Source organism: Gavialis gangeticus, unplaced genomic scaffold, assembly GCF_001723915.1.
Source record: "Gavialis gangeticus isolate Ggan-Ray unplaced genomic scaffold, GavGan_comp1, whole genome shotgun sequence".
Classification (NCBI taxonomy): domain Eukaryota; kingdom Metazoa; phylum Chordata; order Crocodylia; family Gavialidae; genus Gavialis; species Gavialis gangeticus.
In genome coordinates this window covers 38,216,380-38,234,801 of record NW_017729028.1, presented here as the reverse complement: position 1 = coordinate 38,234,801, position 18,422 = coordinate 38,216,380, and the positions used below count along the sequence as shown (strand labels likewise).

The window sequence follows — 18,422 nt, the reverse complement described above, 5'->3', positions numbered from 1 at the left end:
ACCTTGTCATGCATCCACAGATGCATCTCGAGCAGGTCCAAGGAGGTGATCCTCCCCCTCTATGCAGCACTGGTCAAGCTGCAGGTGGAGTACTGTGTCCAGTTCTGGGCGCTGCACTTCAAGAGGGATGTGGACAACATAGAGAAGTTCAGAGGAGGCTACTCGCATGATCAGGGGGCAGCAGGGCAGGCCCTACGAGGAGAGGCTATGGGACCTGAACCTGTTCAGCCTCCACAAGAGAAGGCTGAGGGGGGATCTAGTGGCCTGTTACAAACTAGTCAGAGGGGACCAGCAGGCATTGGGGGAGTCCCTGTTTCCCTGAGCACTACCAGGAGTGACTAGAAATAATGGTCACAAGCAGGCAGAGGGTAAATTCAGATTAGACATCAGGAGGTGCTGCTTCACTGTCAGGGCAGCTAGGATCTGGAACCAACTTCCAAGCGAAGTGGTGCTGGCTCCTACCCTGGGGGTCTTTAAGACAAGGCTAGACAAACACCTTGCTGGGGTCGTTTGACCCCAGTACTCTTTCCTGCCATGGCAGAGGGTGGGACTTGATGATCTGCTCAGGTCCCTTCCGACCCTACTAACTATGAAACTATGAATAAATAATTACAAAACTCCCTTACTGGTTGCAGACTAAATCTTTCAAGCATTCATAAGTCAACTGGTTAATCAGTTAATGATTTGATGCAAGCCTTTTAAGAAATTTAGCACTTGGGTTAGGGACAGAAATTACACATAAACTGGTATAAGAGATCAAAAACTGGTTCAAATCCATAAGACAACAGAAGTTGGGTATACACAAACCATTTTCAAATCAGCTGAAACTGGTTTAAGATAAACCTGGATGTATGAAGTATTAGACTTAACTGATTTTGGTTAAATCAGTTTATTGAACTTCTGTCCCTGATCCCCTCCAGGTTGAAGTTAACTCACAGTCCCCCAACATCCGAGGATGCTTTGAACCTTCCCCGCAACACCCTTCCTTGGAGATGGGCAGCTTCCCTTGCTCCAGCTGACTTTTGGCCTGGGCCAGTGCGTGTCATTCTGAAAGTGAATGTCTGGTCACTTGCTTCTCTGTTCAATCTATGCAACTTAGACTAACCTGCGAAAATCAAATCAATTCAGCCTTGGGCTTTTTAACTGTCTGTACTTAGCCCTGGTGTCAAACAGTTATTTTTATCCCTAATTATCTTAGTAATGCAAACTGATCAGTCCCCTATAGTTAAAATGAACTGTAATCTTGTACATGATGTTCCACTGGGGTTTTTTTAAGATCAAAGCTTATTTTCTCCATTATTCTTCATAAATAAAATGGGGGTTTTTTGTCTGCACTTGATGAATAATGTTCTGCTATAGAGACCTTCCCAAAGAACTGTTCCTGGCAAAACGGCTTCCGTTTCCTTTTGTTCTCAATGAGATTAAAGCTATGGGTACTCTTTTTTTTTAAAATGCACTTTTTAAAAAATAGCCACCACCTTCTGGTGTTTCTAATACCCACACATTGAAAGTATATTAAATTATTTGAGGTACTCATGGAGATCAAATTTGCAGCAGAAATAACATTATAATTATCAAGATGGGAATACATTATCTATGGAAGCAGTTTACAGTACAGTGATTATAATAATATAGGTGTCACACTGCAATTATTGCATAATTACATTGTGATTTTTTTTGATACACATATTTACATTTAGCTCATGTAGCTGGAAGTATTACTGCAAGCTTGAAAATAAATATATTATACATGTTATGTAATTAATGTACCTGAATCCAAAAAATACATGTATACGTTTGAAATCACAGGGATAATAATATGTAATTCTCTTATGGTTTACCTTCTGATTACACAAATTACTACTAATTAGAGCTCAAAAACCATGAGCACATTTTATACTGTAATTACAAGTGTTGATTGCATTGTAGTTACAGTTGCTGTATTATAAAATGCAACCAGATTTACATTTAACCATTTTGGTGACCCTTGCAGTGCTCCCTGGGTCCACGGGACATGTTGTGTTGGGGCAAAGTCATAGATCGTGTTAAATACTTGTCTATAAGCCTATACAAGTAACTGCTGGTCTCTTTTTTTTACTGGATGTGTGCCAGATGCTCAGAGGGCAGCAGAGGCAGTTAAAGATTATAATGAACATACATAACCAGGAACACTTTCATCAGAGATAAGTCTTTAATTATGGCAGGAGAGTTACTGAAAAGGAAATACAATACACACTAGAAATGGAAAGCAGAATTGCTTTGGGCCATTGCTTCACAATTTTGGTTTAGTCTGATGACTTTATTGGTCTGACAGGGTTAGAATTGCTATCAATGAATTGCAAGAAGTTTGTAGAATGCAAGAGAAAGCTATCATAAGACAGGAGTTGGGGACAGAGGCCTAAAGTAGGGGAAAAGCTGTCACCCTTCAGCCTTGACTTATTGCAGACACTGTTGAAGACAGCATATTAAACTTTCTGTTTAATAGCCATGCCTTTCCATATCAGATAGTGCGTATTAAAGTCAAGAGGGAATAGAGGGATGCAGAAATTGTTAGCATATGAGAGATGTTCAAAAAGAACAGAGCTTGGAAGGAAGAAAGACAGTGTTTATTCTAAGTGCCTGATTCTCCCCTGGTAGAAGGGACACTTATTAAAGTCAGTGCTTGTTACCTGTGTTTTACACAGAGAGGCTATGTCTGGGGGGTCTGAATCGATGTGATCAGCAGCTCTCACTATTTTGCTTAACCACATGCCCTCTCTCTATCAGCTCTAACAAGTGCTCCAGCTCCCTGAGAGATTCACTCCCCCAGCCACGCACCCCAGGTGCTGATTCCTCGCTGCTCTGTACCTTATTTACACCTGTACAAAACACTACTGTTCTAGTGTGGTAGCATCACACCATCCCTCTGCCCAGGTGTAACGGCAAGTATACAAGGTGCTCGCAGAGGAGAATTAAACTACTCTGCAATGGAAACAAGGTTTCCTGTTCTTCTCTTTTCACTAATGCTCCCTGCTGGGGGATGTCTGAAACAGTACTTGAAACACAGAAAGATGTTTAAGAGCAGAACAAAGCGATTTGCCTGAAGGCTGATCCAGTGGTTTAGGTACCAGGAGCAGTCTCCTCCCATGTGTATTAACCCCACCTCTCTCCTGCTCTGGGCTATTTTGGGCTGGCAGTGTGAGCTGCAGCTCTGACAGATGAGGATACTACACTACAGCACAGCCCAGCAGCACTTGTTGCTCTGAAGAACTGTTATAAATATAAGCGTGCTTCTTTCTTGGCTGGCTGCGTTTCTTTTTTATTTATTATACTGGAAACTTATTTTCTTCACCGGAGGGGAGTTCTAGCAACACAAAAGACATGTTTTAAAAGCTTTGTGGGAGCTGTTCGTGAAAGCAAATCTAGCTGCTGTTCAACTGAAACCTTCTTTTGCCTTTTAATATAAGGAGAACAGCTCCTGGCTTTGGGGGGTGGGGGTTGAAAAATGACAGACTCTGGTGCTGCAGATGGGGAAGGAAAGGACCCTGAAATTGAGCTCTTTGTAAAGGTAAGTCACACTCTGACCCTGTCAGACTCTTCCATCAGCTGGGCTTTTATTAAACAGCCAAACTTTCACTTTCTGGCACAGTGCCGTAACAGCACTTTGACAGCAAACATTGTCGCCAGGCTGCACTTCCCATCCCTAATGCTAACAGTGAGGTAGTGTTGTTGAGTGCGAGCCAGTGTGCCTTTTCTATTTTATTGTTTGCCTTCTCTTTGTACAGCTTGCCCTGCATTTTGCTAGCGTGCTGCCTGCACTCTGCCATGCCCTTGCCCTGCCTTGCTTTTCCCTATCTGTGCCAGGCAGGGAGTGAAGAAACAAGGGATATGGGGCTGCACAGAGCAGCCCCTTGAAAGAGGTTGACAGGCACCACTGATCTCTGGCAAGGCAAATAGTGATCCCACTACCCTGTCAATTTTTTATCTTTGTTTTTCATTATCGCTGAGAAGTGAAGAACAAGCCAGATTTCAGTCCTGCTTACATGGATGTCAGTCTGGGGTAAGCCCATTGATTTCAATACTCTGGATTTTTACCAGTATAACTAGAAGCAGAAAGTGGCCTGATGGCAATATAAGGCAGTAAATGCACTTGTATAACAGGATTTCAAATGATTTAATGTCCTTGAGAGTTGCTGTGGGTCGTGATCCTGCACCACTCAGATCCTTGAGAGTTTTGCCATTGATTTCAAGGGGTGTGGGCTCCAGGCCACAGCGTGTGCAACTTTATTAAAAGCAAACTTAATGCAAAATGTATCTCTGTGCAGAGCCCTCATTTGTTGACCTTTAGAGCATGTTGCAGAGCTTCTCTCTGTTCATTTAGCGTGGAATCTACTAAGGCTAAGTTAGTTCCTATGAAATAAATGGAAGGATCAACTTTGATTTTAAGTGGAGTTAGTTCAGGCCTTTGGAAGGTGTCGTGTGGAGCAATTAGAGGCAAAACTGAGCAGATTGCCCTGGGCAGTGGGTGGGCTGTCACCAGCAGTGCTAGTGGCAGGCTGGCAGCAGCCGTGGCTGCTATTTTTGTACCATCCCCCAGCAAGTCAGGACCTGGGGGTGGTGCCTCACTCGCCCCCCTTATTTTTGCTAGTAGGAGCAAATGGGAAGGAGGAATCTTTGCACCAAGCCAGATTCAGGCTCCATGATGCTGGGCTTTGCAAGACTGCTGTTCCGGTCTACTACCTGAGATACACACCTACATCTACAGTGATTATCTGTAGCTTCTTCACTTGTCTTCTATCACCCCATCCTTTACCCTGGTCTTTCATTCAGAACCAGCATGGAGGTATTTTTCATAGCAGGTAGCAAGTGCACAAGAACTCCTGGCTGATCACTGACCTGGCAAATTCTTCTTTCTGGGATTAGGTGCTTGCTCTGGCCACCTTGTTTCCTGGAGTGTCTCACCCCAGGCATTTTCTGCAGGAATCGGCTGAGTGGAGATGGTTGTGTGCTGGGACAGTGGCGGTGCTTTGTTGTCATTCTAAATGTGCCCTGGAATGTGAGACTTTACTTGATTGCTTGTTCTGCTTAGAAATGGATGCTGAGCCTGGAGTGCAGCGCCTGAGATGCATTCTCCAGCTAGGATCAGTTGCTGCAATTGGGACAATTTTCATAAGGCTCAGGGGACTTCACTGGGGTTAGGTTGTCACCCACAGATTTTTAAGTCCAGAAAGGAGCATTATGGTCTTCTGGTCCATCCTCTTGCATAACACAGATCATAGACTTTCACCCAGTGGCTTCTGTATGAAACCTATACCCTGTGACTGCGTTAAAGAACTATGCCTGCATCCTCACATTCAATATAATCCTCCAGCCCCTGACCATTTGAATTTGAAAAATGTTGTCCTTAGGAATTTAAATTATTTGAATCATTAATGAATATTGAGTTTACTTGTGGTTTTGGAGGGGTGGTACTTACCCATGTTAATAATCCAAAGAAGTTAAATAGTAAAAAAATAACTATCACATGAAGAAGCCTGCTTTACAGAGTTACAGAGTTCCATAGTGAATAGTAATAGCTATGAGATTGAAAAACCAAGACGAGATATAGGGACAAATCAAGGAGTATAAATAATGGGTAAACAATATGATTGCAGGTGTAGTTAGAGATGGAGATCTGGTGAGGAGGAGAGCTATAGGAAGGCTTGTCCAGAAGGCCCAAGCCACAAAGGAAAAGGCACTTATACCAGCTATGGCAAAACTGTATAGAAGGCCAGAAATATGGCAGTTTGTAGTATCATACAATCCTAGAGTTGGAAGGAACCTCAGGGTCCTGACTCCCTGCACGAATGCAGGATGTGCTGTTCCTAAACCATCCCTGCCAAATGCTTGTACAGCCTCTTCTTGAAAACCTCCATCAGAGGATATTCTGCAACTTCCCAGGGCAGCTTCTGATGATAAAGCCCAAAATTGCATGTGCTTTTTTTTTTTGCAGCATCCCATGTCTGACTTAGATTGAATTTAGGGTCTGCCACAACCCTCAAATCTTTATGAGCAGTGCTACTGTGCTTCTAGTTATCCCCATTCTGTATTTGTGCATTTTGGATTTTCTTTCCTAAATCTAGCATCTCTGTTGAATTTTGTTTTGTCACATACAGGCCAGTTCTCCAGTTTGTCAGGATACTTTTTGTAGCATAGCTCCAACGTGTTTGCAGCTCCTTCTAGTTTTGTGTCGCCTGCAAACTTGGTCAGGAACCTCTATTTAGCATCCACTTCGTTCATAAAAATATTAAATATCAGCAGACCCAGAGCAGACCCCAGTGAAATTCCACTGGAAACATCCTGCCATCCTGACATTGATCCATTTATAGTTACTTTTTGCTTCCGGCTATTTAGATAGTTATGTATCCCCCTAACAGCAAGAGAAGCAGAAAATGTTGAGAAGTGCGTTAGCAAATGAACAAGAGTAGCTTGAACTAAGCTTTAAAAACAAGGGCTGAAATCCTTGTTCCACTGAAGTCTATGGTGTATTTTACCAATGTTTTTAGTAGAGTCAGTAGTTTAGTCAAGGTAAGGAATGGTTGTAGAGCCAAAGAAGTTATGTGAAAGTGGAGTGAATGGACCTGGTGTGTGTGTGGTGGTGGGGGTTGGTCTGTATAGGGAGTAGAATAGCTTGTAAGCAAAAGCAAGCAAAAATGAATGGCATTTCATCAGTCAGGTCCTAATATGATTGGCTGTTGGCTAAGGAGAGAAAGCTGCACGATTGTTTTATTTTCTCTTTCTGTTAATAGGCTGATAGAAACAGCTCAGCTTTATGGGCTTCCAAGGTAAGGGAAAGCGTTAGCAAGGCAGGTGACTCACTGGCTGTAAATAGAGGAGTGCTGTAACTTAATGCAGGCTAGATACCTTCTGAAACATGCAGTAGTTTAGCCAGCACTGACAGCACTCTGGTCAGTCTTGACACTTTCCAGAAGCAATCCTGCTTATAAACTTTACCAAGAAAGTACTGAGAAGGTTTGCCAGGGTATAAGTTGAGAAGAGAAGCAGTATTGCCCTGTCTAAGTTAGCATCAGGTGATAGAACTGCTGCAGTACTTAGCCCAGCAGGTTGTGACTTAGTCTAATTGTAATTCTTTGGCGTGGAGAAACAAAGTAATTTTGCATAAATGACACCCTGATGGAGACTACATTTAGCTTTTTTGGTGATTTTTTTCCTGTTCAATTTAATACAGCAGCAAAACCAAACTGCTGCTTCTCTGAAGGAAATGCAGAAAGCAGACTTAAAATGCATATTTAAAAAAATAGATTTGGATAATCTAAAGGGCTATAGATTTGCTTCTGTTGTATTTGCAGTACAAGCAGGTGTGTCATAGTTTCATTGTTTCATTTCTGACTTTTCACAACAGCGCTTGAGATCTAGAAAGTGAAACAGTGGAAATAAAATGTAAAACTAGAAACAAAAGGTACATACAAGCCAGCTAGAATCAAAAGTACAGTACAACTAAGTTGTCTATTTGCACTGCCCAAAACAAGTACAATAAGTAACCAAACATCGCAGTGGTCCAAAGTACATTTCATTTTAAGATTCTTCCTGCTTTGACAATACTTCTTTTTAAAAAGACAACCAACTATCTGAGATAACATGACACCCATGGTGACAGTAACTCAATCAGTCAGATAGATTTTTAAAGTGTTTTTTAAATCAATAATGCCTTTTAAATTGATAATCTTCATAGATTTGATCAACCATTATTATAGATATGAACATTGCGCCACATTTTCCAGAGCTGCTGCCTAAACTGTGCTCATAAAATACTTATCTACAGTCATAATTTGTAATTACCTTTGTGTGCAAAAATCTAAGCTGGTTTATAACTATATGGAGAGGTGGACTTGAACACTTTTAGGAGCAAGGTCTATATTCCAAGGCCTCCCACAGCAAACGTGCAATCACCTGCCAATTTAGAGCCAAAACTGCAAAGAGCTGAGTACTCCCACATCCTGTTCAAGCCATAAGAACTGCAGGATCAGGCCCCTGAAGTGCAATAGGGAAATATCTAAAAGGTCATGTATGTGGAGGAACTCCAGGGAGATGTTTTTCCTCTTAAGGAATTTATAAACTAACAATGCCAACTTAAAGTCAGTACAACTGTTCATAGGATGTTAAAGAACATGGGTTAGGCTTACTGATCTCACAGTTTCTTAAACATATGGGCAGAAGCATTACTGTATTCTGTAATCTGCAGTTGAAGGAGAAGCCCCCACTGCAAGATAAAGGAGCCTGGTGATCCCAGGGACTTGTTTAACAATTCCATATCCATGGGATGAAGACACAGCTTGTGCAAATTATATAACTTAGAATCATTCTGAGTAGATTGAGGTTGTCCACAAAAGAAGCATGGTCAGAAGTAATGGCAAGATTCACAACCAAGCTCACAGTTAGTGAATGAATTGGCCAGACTGGCTTTCTCATGGGTGCCCAAGACAGAAAAAGCACAAGGAGTCTTCTCTCCTATGTGTATACTCTGTGAAAGGCCCAGGAACCATTGCACTCTCTGCCATCAGGGCTAGGGACATTCAAAAAACCTGTGCCTGAATTGATTCCATCTTTGCAGGTTAGTCTAACCTGGCTAGGCTGAATTGGTTTGTAACTGCACAGATATCCCAGAAATGCAGGCACATGCCTGCAGTGGCTCAGGATAGAAGCTGGGGGGTGCTAGAGCAGCCCTCCTGTCCCTTCCACAGTACTGAGCTGAAGGGTGTGGGGCCAGATCCCAGCAGGATGCTTTGATTAGCCCAGCAGGGAATTGATAACAGTGTTTATCAACCCCTAACTCAGTGTTTAGCACCCCATTAAGAAAACAACAGAGGGACATTACCAGCTACCTGTTGATTCTACCTGTTGACTTAGCAGGGACCATTGCCAGCATGTGGTCTACTAGCTAATACACAGACATCTCCTCAGCAAAGCAGGTGGTGGGGAGGTGTTCCTGCTTAGCAGAGAGTGGTGAGGGGGAGCAGCTTGCAGTCTGTGCTGTAGCTGCAGCCAGGGAGCAGAGGAGAAGGGCCAGCCCTGCTGTAGAGCAGAGAGTCCCACCTAGCCCAGAAAGCATGCCAAGATGCTGGGGGTGTCTGGTTTATCTTAAACCAGCAAGGGGTCTGGGACAGACATTGCATAAACCCAAATTAGTTAAGTCTGATGCTACATTCAACCAGGTTTATCTCAAACCAGTTTCAGCCATTTTCAATCTGGTTTATGTGCACTGAACATCTGTTCTGTTACAGGTTTAAACCAGTTTATGTGTAATGTTTGTCCCTAGCCCAGGAGAGCATATACTGTCTCTGGATACACACCAGACAGAACCCCCTGCACACACAAAGGAGGCAAGAAGGGGTGTGAAGGTACACTCTTTTGTGTGTTGCAGAAGTATGCTTCTCAGCTATCACTTTGGTAGTGTGACTTCAAGATTGGCTCCTCATGGAGAATAAAGAAGAGAAGGAGAATAAAGACAACAAATCATATAAACTAGAAAGCATAGCTTGATTTACCCTCCCAAATATTCCAGTGTTGTCAAAAAAACCAAAAAACCCATGCTGGACTCCTATCATATAATTTGCAGAATCCTGCAGGCTTTCATTGGAAAAATACAAGTAGATCCACACAACATGTGCAACTCCCCACAATTTTCAGATGTTGCTACCGGAAGCCAAGAGAGGTGGGACTAATAATTACATAATAAGAGTCTCTTTGGAAACAGGTGGGCATTAGCCTCTAAGTCAATGGTTCTCAACATTTTCAGATGCAAGGTTCCCTTTGTTAGTCTTAAGGGCCCCCTTGGAAAATGTCAGCTCTTAGTTCTCACTTGTTTTATGATTTTTGAGATTATGGAAAAAAATAGAGTGGTTTTTTTGCTGTTGCAAAGATCTCAGAAAGGCCACAGCAAGTCAGAATGGTTTGACCCTGTGGATTCCTGTTTGAAATCTCTGGGTTAAACTTGTGTATCATGTTTCCACACCTAACAGTGCTAACATTGCATGGCACCTCATTGCACCCTTGAAAGGATCTCAAGGCACTCCAGAGTGCCACAGCATCCTGGTTGAGAATCACTGCTCAAAGTGCTGCAAAGCATGTGAGTGTTGTTAAAGCTATGCACTTCCCTTGATCGGGGTTATTTTCATACCACCTGCAGAATGAGCTTGTACTTTGATGGCCAAATGTGGCTTCTTAGCATTGTAGTGCAGTCTTATGGCTATGCTAAACCTGGCCAGCATGAAGGCTGCATCAATGAAGAGTCGGTGGTTGAGTTACCTGAAACCTGTACCCCAGCATAAATATGAAGAGGATTTTTACAAACTGTTTAAAAACCATAACTTTGTGCTATAATTAATGCAATTAAGCTGAGAAAACTCCTACATGTAGGGATAACCTTGGGTCCAGTTCTGATCTCACTTACATGATTGTAAGTCAGGAGTAACTTCATTAAAGGCAATAGAATTTATACCTATGTAAAATGGATCTGAGTAAGGGGAGAACCAGAACCTCAGAGTCACGTTGCTTAAAAAAACAAAAATATCTACAGCAGCTCAATGCATAGGCAGTTAATTTGAGAACCGTCATTAATGCTCATGAGAGCCTTCAGCTAATTCCATAAACCTTGTACTAAATATTATCACTAATGTAATGAAGATATATGGACAAGAGAGAATACACCAATCTTGATACTCATTAATTTGCCTGTACTGTTAATTGAACTCCCTTCTCATCAGTGCAGAGGCAGAAAAGGATCTTGGAGTCATCGTTGATGCCAAGATGAATATGGGCTGGAAGCGTGGGGTTGCAGTCAGGAAGGCCAGCCGCACCTCGTCATGCATCCACAGATGCATCTCGAGCAGGTCCAAGGAGGTGATACTCCCCCTCTATGTGGCACTGGTCAGGCTGCAGCTGGAGTACTGCATCCAGTTCTGGGTGCTGCACTTCAAGAGGGATGTGGGCAACATGGAGAGGGTCCAGAGGAGGGCCACTCACATGATCAGGGGGCAGCAGGGCCCTATCAGATATTCAAATAGGAAATGTTATAGAACTGAGAGTAATTTGTTTCATACTAAAGAAAAGAAATTAGGATCATAGGAAAGCAGGGTTGGAAGGAATCTCATGAAGTCGTCTAGCTCAGCCCCTAGCTCAAGATAGGATTATCCTTGACTAAACTATCCTAGCCAAAAGATGTCCAAGCTCAGGCTCTGGTGACCTCAAGGGGGAAGGAGGAGTTCCAGAGCTGAGGAAGAACTGCAGAGAATGATCTTCCACATGTTTTTGGCAAGAAGACCTGATGTGCTGATGGTGCTTGCAGGAGGTTGCTCTTGACTGACCCTAGGGATCAGGCAATGCAATGTGGCATTAGGGAGAAGGAAGTTTTTTAGGTCCATCAAATAAGCCTGTGGTTAAGGGGGGAAGAGCAGATTTGATATGCCATGATTTTATTCAAGCTTTTGACATTGTCTCCCACAGGTAAAATCAGGAATGATGAAACAGTTACTTTACAGTTAGAGCTGCCAGGCTCTGGAATGGACTCCCAAGGGAGATGGTGCTCTCTCCTACCGTGGGGGTCTTCAAGAGGAGGCTGGATAAATATTTGGCTGAGGTGTTATGACCCCGGCAGTCATTCCTGCCGTGGTCAGACCTGATGATCTGTTTAGGTCCCTTCCAACCCTAATCACTATGAAACTATGAAATTACTAATAGATAGGCACATAACTGATTGGACAATTGGGATCATATATGTATCATTAATGGCTCAGCATCAAAGTAGCATTCCCCAGGGGTCTGTCCTGAGTCCAACATTGCCCATTAATGAACCAAGTATATGTTTATTAAAGCTGCAGATGACACCAAGCTGCCAGAGATGGCAGGATTAAAAATCAAATTGACAGTGATAAATTAGAAAAATGGTCTGAAATAAACCAGATAAAATTTAACAACAACAGGTGCAAAGTGTTAGACAAGGGGTGTCAAACTCTGGCTGGATGCATGGGGGAATGAGGTGCCAGGCCCATGCAATCTGTGTTTCTAGAAGTTTTGAAGTACAGCTTAGACAAACAACTGGAATAGGTTGAATAGAAATGTTCCCACCTTGAGTAGGAAGTTGGACTAGATGTTCTCTTGAGGTCCCTTGCAGACCTGTTTTTCATTATTATTGTATTGCGGTGAGCACCGTTAAGACTTTGCTTGTAAACTGTCCCTTCTCCCTTCCTCTTCACAGCTCTCTCTGCATCTGAAAAAATTACAGGGTATTGTGAGTTTTGTCTCATTATAACATAATTTTGCATAAAAGCTTGATTCTGCACTGTTCTGCACTTGATTAATGGCTTGATTTTGCACTGCTCAAGTCACTGGAACTTTTGCCATTGCTTTCAATGGGAATGGAATGGGGTGCTATGATTTTATAGTAGGAACGAAGGGCATACTCAACATATTCAGCATTGGGCTAGCTCAGCTCCCACAAAAAGGCAGTGGAAGTCTGCCATAGATTTCAATGACAGCAACACTGTGCCAACATTATGTTAGAAGATGCCACCCAGAGTTATTCAAAAGCTCTTAAATTCTGTCCACTAACCATATACTTCTAGCGTAATCTTCCAAGCTATATAATCAAATCACGCAAGCTTAATGCTTTATTTCTGTAATGTTAACAAAATGATAATGAAGAAATGGTGAAAATCACCATCATTATGTTAATTTATATTGCAGCAGAGATCCTAGCTGAAATTGTCATTGAACTTGAGGGTGCTCTTTTTTCTGCTGCAGCAGGTATACTTCTTATCAGGCTTATAGGTTGCTGTGTCATAGTTCAGTGATGACAGTGAAACTCCAGTAAGTGTCCCAGGGAAGCATTTACCAGCTCTGCATGGCTCTACCAAGGCTCTTCGAGTACTGTAAATGTCACAAGGATCATTTGACGTAGCATCCCAAAAATATACAGGGAACCTTTCCAAGGGAGTCAGTGGAAAGTGCATCGGTTTATGCTTGGAAGTCAGGCCTTGTTAGCAACTCGCCTGACTCTGTGAAATCTCTTTTGACAAAAGTGATGCAGGGATCTCGTTAGTATAAAACTGTTGATCACTGAGCAGCAATCTTACCATGTGTAGAGGACTTTATTCTTCAAAGGACTTTGCAGATATCAGCTAACCAATCCTGGCATCTCTTCAGAGAGGTATCTCAAGTGTTGTTATGCACATTTTATACCCAAAAAGTTTTGGTAGGGAGGTTTTTCAAATAACTTTTCATTAGAAACAGAAATAGACAATGACCAAGTGCTGAATGCAATTGTAGCAGTATTGTATGTGAAATAAAGGAAGTTCAGATAGAAATGTAGGTTATTATTAAGCCATAAGTGGCCTGAGACCAGAGAGGGCGTCAGTGGGAGCTGGGAAATTCCTGGCTTGCAAATTGGATCCACAGCCCATTCAAGTCAACAGAATATTTCTGTCAGCTTCACTGTCTTGGATCAAGCCTTTAGTCCTGATATTAGGGGAGCAGATCTCACCTCCTCAGCCTCAGCTATTGAACACAGGGTGCATCTACATGTGCAGTTCACTGCAGAGTTAACTAAGTTAGCTCCTCAGTAAAGTGTCACCATCTACACATGAGCCCATATTAGGGCGCAGTAAATTAATTAACTCCACCATAGGATAGTTCTGCTACGGACAGTACTATCCTACGGTGGAGTAATTACATGCACTGCAACACACATGTAGACTGTGACAGGGGCTGACTGGGACACAAGGTTGCTACTGTGTGGAGCTAACTGCTGCCTAGCCCCACACTATAACACCCTCGTGCCCCAGCCTGCCCTGACGCTGCCCAGTGCTGCTACCCGGAGCCTGGGTTGACCACTCAGGCCCCCTGCCAGCTTGGAGCTGCTCTTTCCTGGCTCAAACAGCATATATGAAGATGCTGCACCCAGGAGCAGCTGACTCCAGCGCGAACTGTGCTGTTATTTATTGCGTTGAGTTAATTGCACATGTAGATGCACCCACAGGCTGTGTCCACATGTGGTGTGGACATTTGGTTCCCTGGGGACAAGTAGCAGTAATGCACCTTGTGCCACTGCTAGTTGTCCCTGGGAAACATCTGTGTCACGCATGGTCTAGTGTGTGGCAAGTTACCCCGGGGGTGGTAGGGGAGGCTGGGGTTTTTAAGCGGTGTGCACTGCCTGTGTGTGCACCACTCCGCTTTTTTTCTCTGTGGGTTTTTCTGACCTCTGGATATCCAGGGGCCAAAAAACCCCCCTCTGCACTGCTCCCTTGCGGTGCAGAGAACAACTGAATGTGCAAAACAACTGAACATACCTCATGGCCATACTCCTCTGGATGTGGCCACAAATTGCACCTGTTCAGTAAGGCACAGGGGAAAAAAGACAATGCTTTGCACAGTAATCACAAATAAAGAGGCATATTATGACAATCATCCTCAAGCCTTTATTGGAGTGGAGGGTTGGTCCATCTGGAGGTGGCTGGGTCAGGGGTCTAAAAATAGCCCTGTCAGGGTTGGGAGGGATGGAAGAGTGCAGCCCTGGGGCTAGGGTAAATGACTGGGCTTTCCCAGCCTTGGGGCTACGCTGCCAACATGTACAGATGTTCACTAGATTGGGCTGACCTGTTCCCAATCTCTGCACACCACCTCAGGTGAACTAATTTAGATCAGGCCTGCCATTTTTACCTGATTTTACCTCCCTGAACATCTGCATGACTAGTCACTTAGATCGACCTAACTAGTTAGGTCAATATAAATAAAATTTCTGTACCCTTCCAGCCGTACTTCTCTATAATTCTGGGTGCTGACAGAAGTGCAGCTTCCTACTGTAACTGAGAAAGCTTAGCAGGAAGTGTTCTGAGTTACAACCACCTCCCGGACCAAACAGAAGTTCACTGTTGATTCCAGAGGGGAGGCGAATGTAGCTGCTGGCTGCCAGCCTACAGCCACTTCTCTTATCAATGGCTTTCCTCCCTGTGAGGCTGCAAAGTTTTCAGAATGGGAGTGGGGAAAGGGAGGAGAGGGAGCTCATTCTAGGGGCTCCCCAGCTGGTGCTGGAGGGACAGGTGGGTAAGTTAGAGCCCCCTCCCACACCTTGCGGGGGGGACTCCAATATCCCCACCCCACCCTCTACCGGGGGCTGAAAAAACCCAGACTGAACTTCCTCCCTTCCCTTTCCCTTCTCCCATTCTGAAAACAGTAACACACTGGCAGGCTGTGCAGACAGAAGTTACAGAAGATGTTCTGTTTTGAAACATCTTCATTTGACCCCTCATGCAATGAGGAGTCAGATTTTCACTCAATCAGCCATGTTTGAACTGGTCTGCAGCTATGCACTTGTTTGGTCACGGCTATAAACCACTTTCTGTGGCCAGATTGGGTGAAAATTGTCACTTCTGTCTGTCTAATCCTCATGTTATTCCACATAGGATTCAGCATACTGATCTGCCTATTTTAAATCCAGGAATAGAGGCATGAAGGCACTAAGTGACTTCTGTTTCATTACACAGGAAGCTAGTGGCAAAATCTAGAATAAATCCCAATGCTGTTTACTTCCAAGTTCCCTGCTCCAACTATTAGACTGTGCTTCATCTCTGCTATTGATTTGGTGTGATGTTAGCAACAATTGCGCTAGGTGTGGGGGGCAAAGTTGTCTTCAGCTTTTTTGGGTGTGGTGAATTTAAACAATATCACAGTATTGATAGTGTTACTCCTCATATATCTTATTTCTATTTTAAAATGCTAGACTTAAACTAAGAGTGCAAAGCTACTTCAGTGGAGGGGAAGTAATTCAGCTGTTTTTCATGGACCCAGGACCACTTACTGACTAATATCCAAGATCATTCTCTTTGGTGACTTAAACACCAGAGTCAGATGTAGCCTGGAACTCTAAAGTGGCACCACTGGGAAGAAAGGAGTGGAGAACTCCAATGGTATCCTCCTGAGCAAATGCACGGAACATGGTCTTGTCATCATGGACATCATTTTCAAACAGAGCAAATACAAGACTATCTGGAGACACCCTTGCTCTAAGCACTGGCATTTCCTCAACTATTTTATCATTAGAGCCTGGGATTGAATGGATGTCTATGTCATGTGAGCCACGCAAGGAACTGATGGCTGCTGGACAGATCACAGTCTTGTCAGATCCACTGTGAACATCTGGCTTTCTCAAAACCCCCAAAACAGTCAAAAGCAATGTGAAGGACTCTCAGCAACAAATCTTTTCAAGATCTGAAGGTCTGTAAAGATCTCGAACAGTGTCTCCATGGAAAGATCTCTGCCCTGCCCACAAATGAAAGCAACACTAAGGAACTCTGGAAGGGGTTTAAAACTGTTGTCCATATACCTGCACTGAATCCATTGGCTATACCACCTGTCAACAACAAAACTGATTTGATAAGAGTGACACCAGTATCCAAGCCCTCCTCAACTGGAAGAGAAGGACTTATTCTGCTTGGCAAGATGACACCTCATCTCGGCAGAAGAAGGAGACTTATCAGCTCCTCAAAGCCTGAAGGTCAAGGTCAAAGGAGGATCCTGGAAATGAAAAATCAGTGGTGGCAAGATAAAACCAAGGAGATCCATCTCTCTTCTGGCAAATATGACATGCGTAGTTTTTTCCAGGCAATAAAACCTATCTGCTGCTCAACTTCCCATGGTCCTACTTTCCTGTAATCGCAGGATGGCTCGACATTCCTGAAAGACAATGAATTCATCCAAGCCAGAGGGAAAGATCCCCTTGAGGCATTCCTGAACCATGAGTTAACTATGGAAGATATTACCATTGAATCTATCCCCTAATACCTTGAAAAGGGATCCTTTGCCAAACCTCCTATCCTAGATAAAGTGTGTCATCAAGGAAACCAAGAACAAAAAGGCTGCTGGCCCACATGACATACCTGCTGAAATCTACAAGGCTGCTGATGAGAAACTAAGACTCCACAAATTCATTCTTTGCATTTGGAACAATGAACAGGTTCCTGGGGACCTGAGAAATGCCAACATCATAACTGTCTTCAAGAAAGGAGTTAAGTCTGTGTATGGGAACTATAGAGGTATCACCCTCCTTTCCACAGCAGGGAAAACCCTCAGCCGCATCTTCCTGAACTGCCTTCTGCCTCTTGCTGAGGAAGTTCATCCAAAATCTCACTGTGGTTTCAGACCATCTCATGGGACAGTTGACATAATCTTTGTTGCCTGCCAGGTCCAAGAAAAGTGTCATGAAAAATATCAGGACCTGTATATGCCCTTCATTGACTTCACTAAGGCCTTTGATTCCATCATGAATCCTCCATCAATCATGAAGCTTTTTGGAAAGTACTGGCCAGTAGGCCTGTGCAAATAGGGAACTATTTGATTTGGGTTCAGATTTGGCTGATTTGGATGCCAGTGATTTGATTTGGAGTGCCAAATTGGTTTTCAGCTTCGATTTGGAGATTTGGCCATAGGGTATAATGGGAAGTCAGTGAAATATCTATAACTTTGTTGTTTTTTTTCTGAAAGCTGCAGGCCTGCTAGCCCCTGCTGAGGCCACAAAGTCTGCCAGCTGTCAAGCAGATAGGTGCAGGGGTTCTGGGGCCCTGCACTTCTAGCTGCTGACAGGCAAAACTTGTGACATGGGTGCTTGTGCAACTGTATGTGTCTTGGGGCATGGGCATCCCATGGGACTGATGAAAGACTGATGCAAAGTACCCATTTAATAGGTTGGCTTTTTCCTGGGCATCAGCTGTCAGTTGCCCCATCTGGTTCAGCAGGGGTCCAATGTTGCCCTTGCTTTTCCTCCGGCTCCCCACATATCTGAAAAAGGACTTTTTATTGTCCTTGATGCTTAAAGCTAGTTGGAGTTCAGTTGCAGCCTTGGCTTTCCTGGTTTGCTCCCTGCAGGACCGGACCAGTGCAGAATAATCCTCCTTGGAGGTGAATCCCATCCTCCATCCTTTGTAGGCCTTTCTTTTTAGCCTCAGGAGGTCTGCTAGATCCCTGGAGAGCCAGGGGAGCTGCTGTGCCCTCTTGCTGCCTTTCCTCTGAGATGGAATAGACTTAGCTTGTGCATTGAGGATCGCTCCCTTGAGGAGCAACCACTCTTCTTGAACTCCCCTCTCCCTGGGGTCATGGTCCCTTAGGGCCTCACTGACAAGCCTCCTGAGCTTGTCAAAGTCGGCTTTCCTGAAGTCAAGGACTTCCGTGTTGTTGACTGACTTGCCAGTTTTACGGCAGATGGTGAAGGTGATCAGCTCATGGTCGCTGTCACCCAGCTTCCCATTGATCACTAGGTCACTGATTAGGTCATCCCCAGTAGCCATACCAGGTCGAGCAGCACTTTACCTCTCATTGGCCCATAAACTTCTTGAGTCAGATAAAGGTCATCCATGCATGAGAGGAGGCTTTATGACCGCTCGGATTTTGCTGAACGA

At 43.8% G+C, this 18,422-nt stretch overlaps 1 protein-coding gene across 4 annotated transcripts in view; it reads left to right on the top strand.

The window, feature by feature from the left end:
• Window positions 1-18,422, top strand: part of CLIC5 (chloride intracellular channel 5) — a 141,061-nt gene that overhangs the window by 53,672 nt on the left and 68,967 nt on the right. Inside the window, exon 1 of one of the 4 annotated variants that reach the window (XM_019520976.1) lies at window positions 3,189-3,547. The exons of the other annotated variants lie outside the window; for them this stretch is intronic. Coding sequence (XP_019376521.1) covers window positions 3,485-3,547 — 63 coding nt within the window. The 5' untranslated portion in view covers window positions 3,189-3,484. Of the gene's footprint in view, window positions 1-3,188; window positions 3,548-18,422 lie in introns of those variants that run through there. 4 annotated transcript variants of the gene reach the window in all.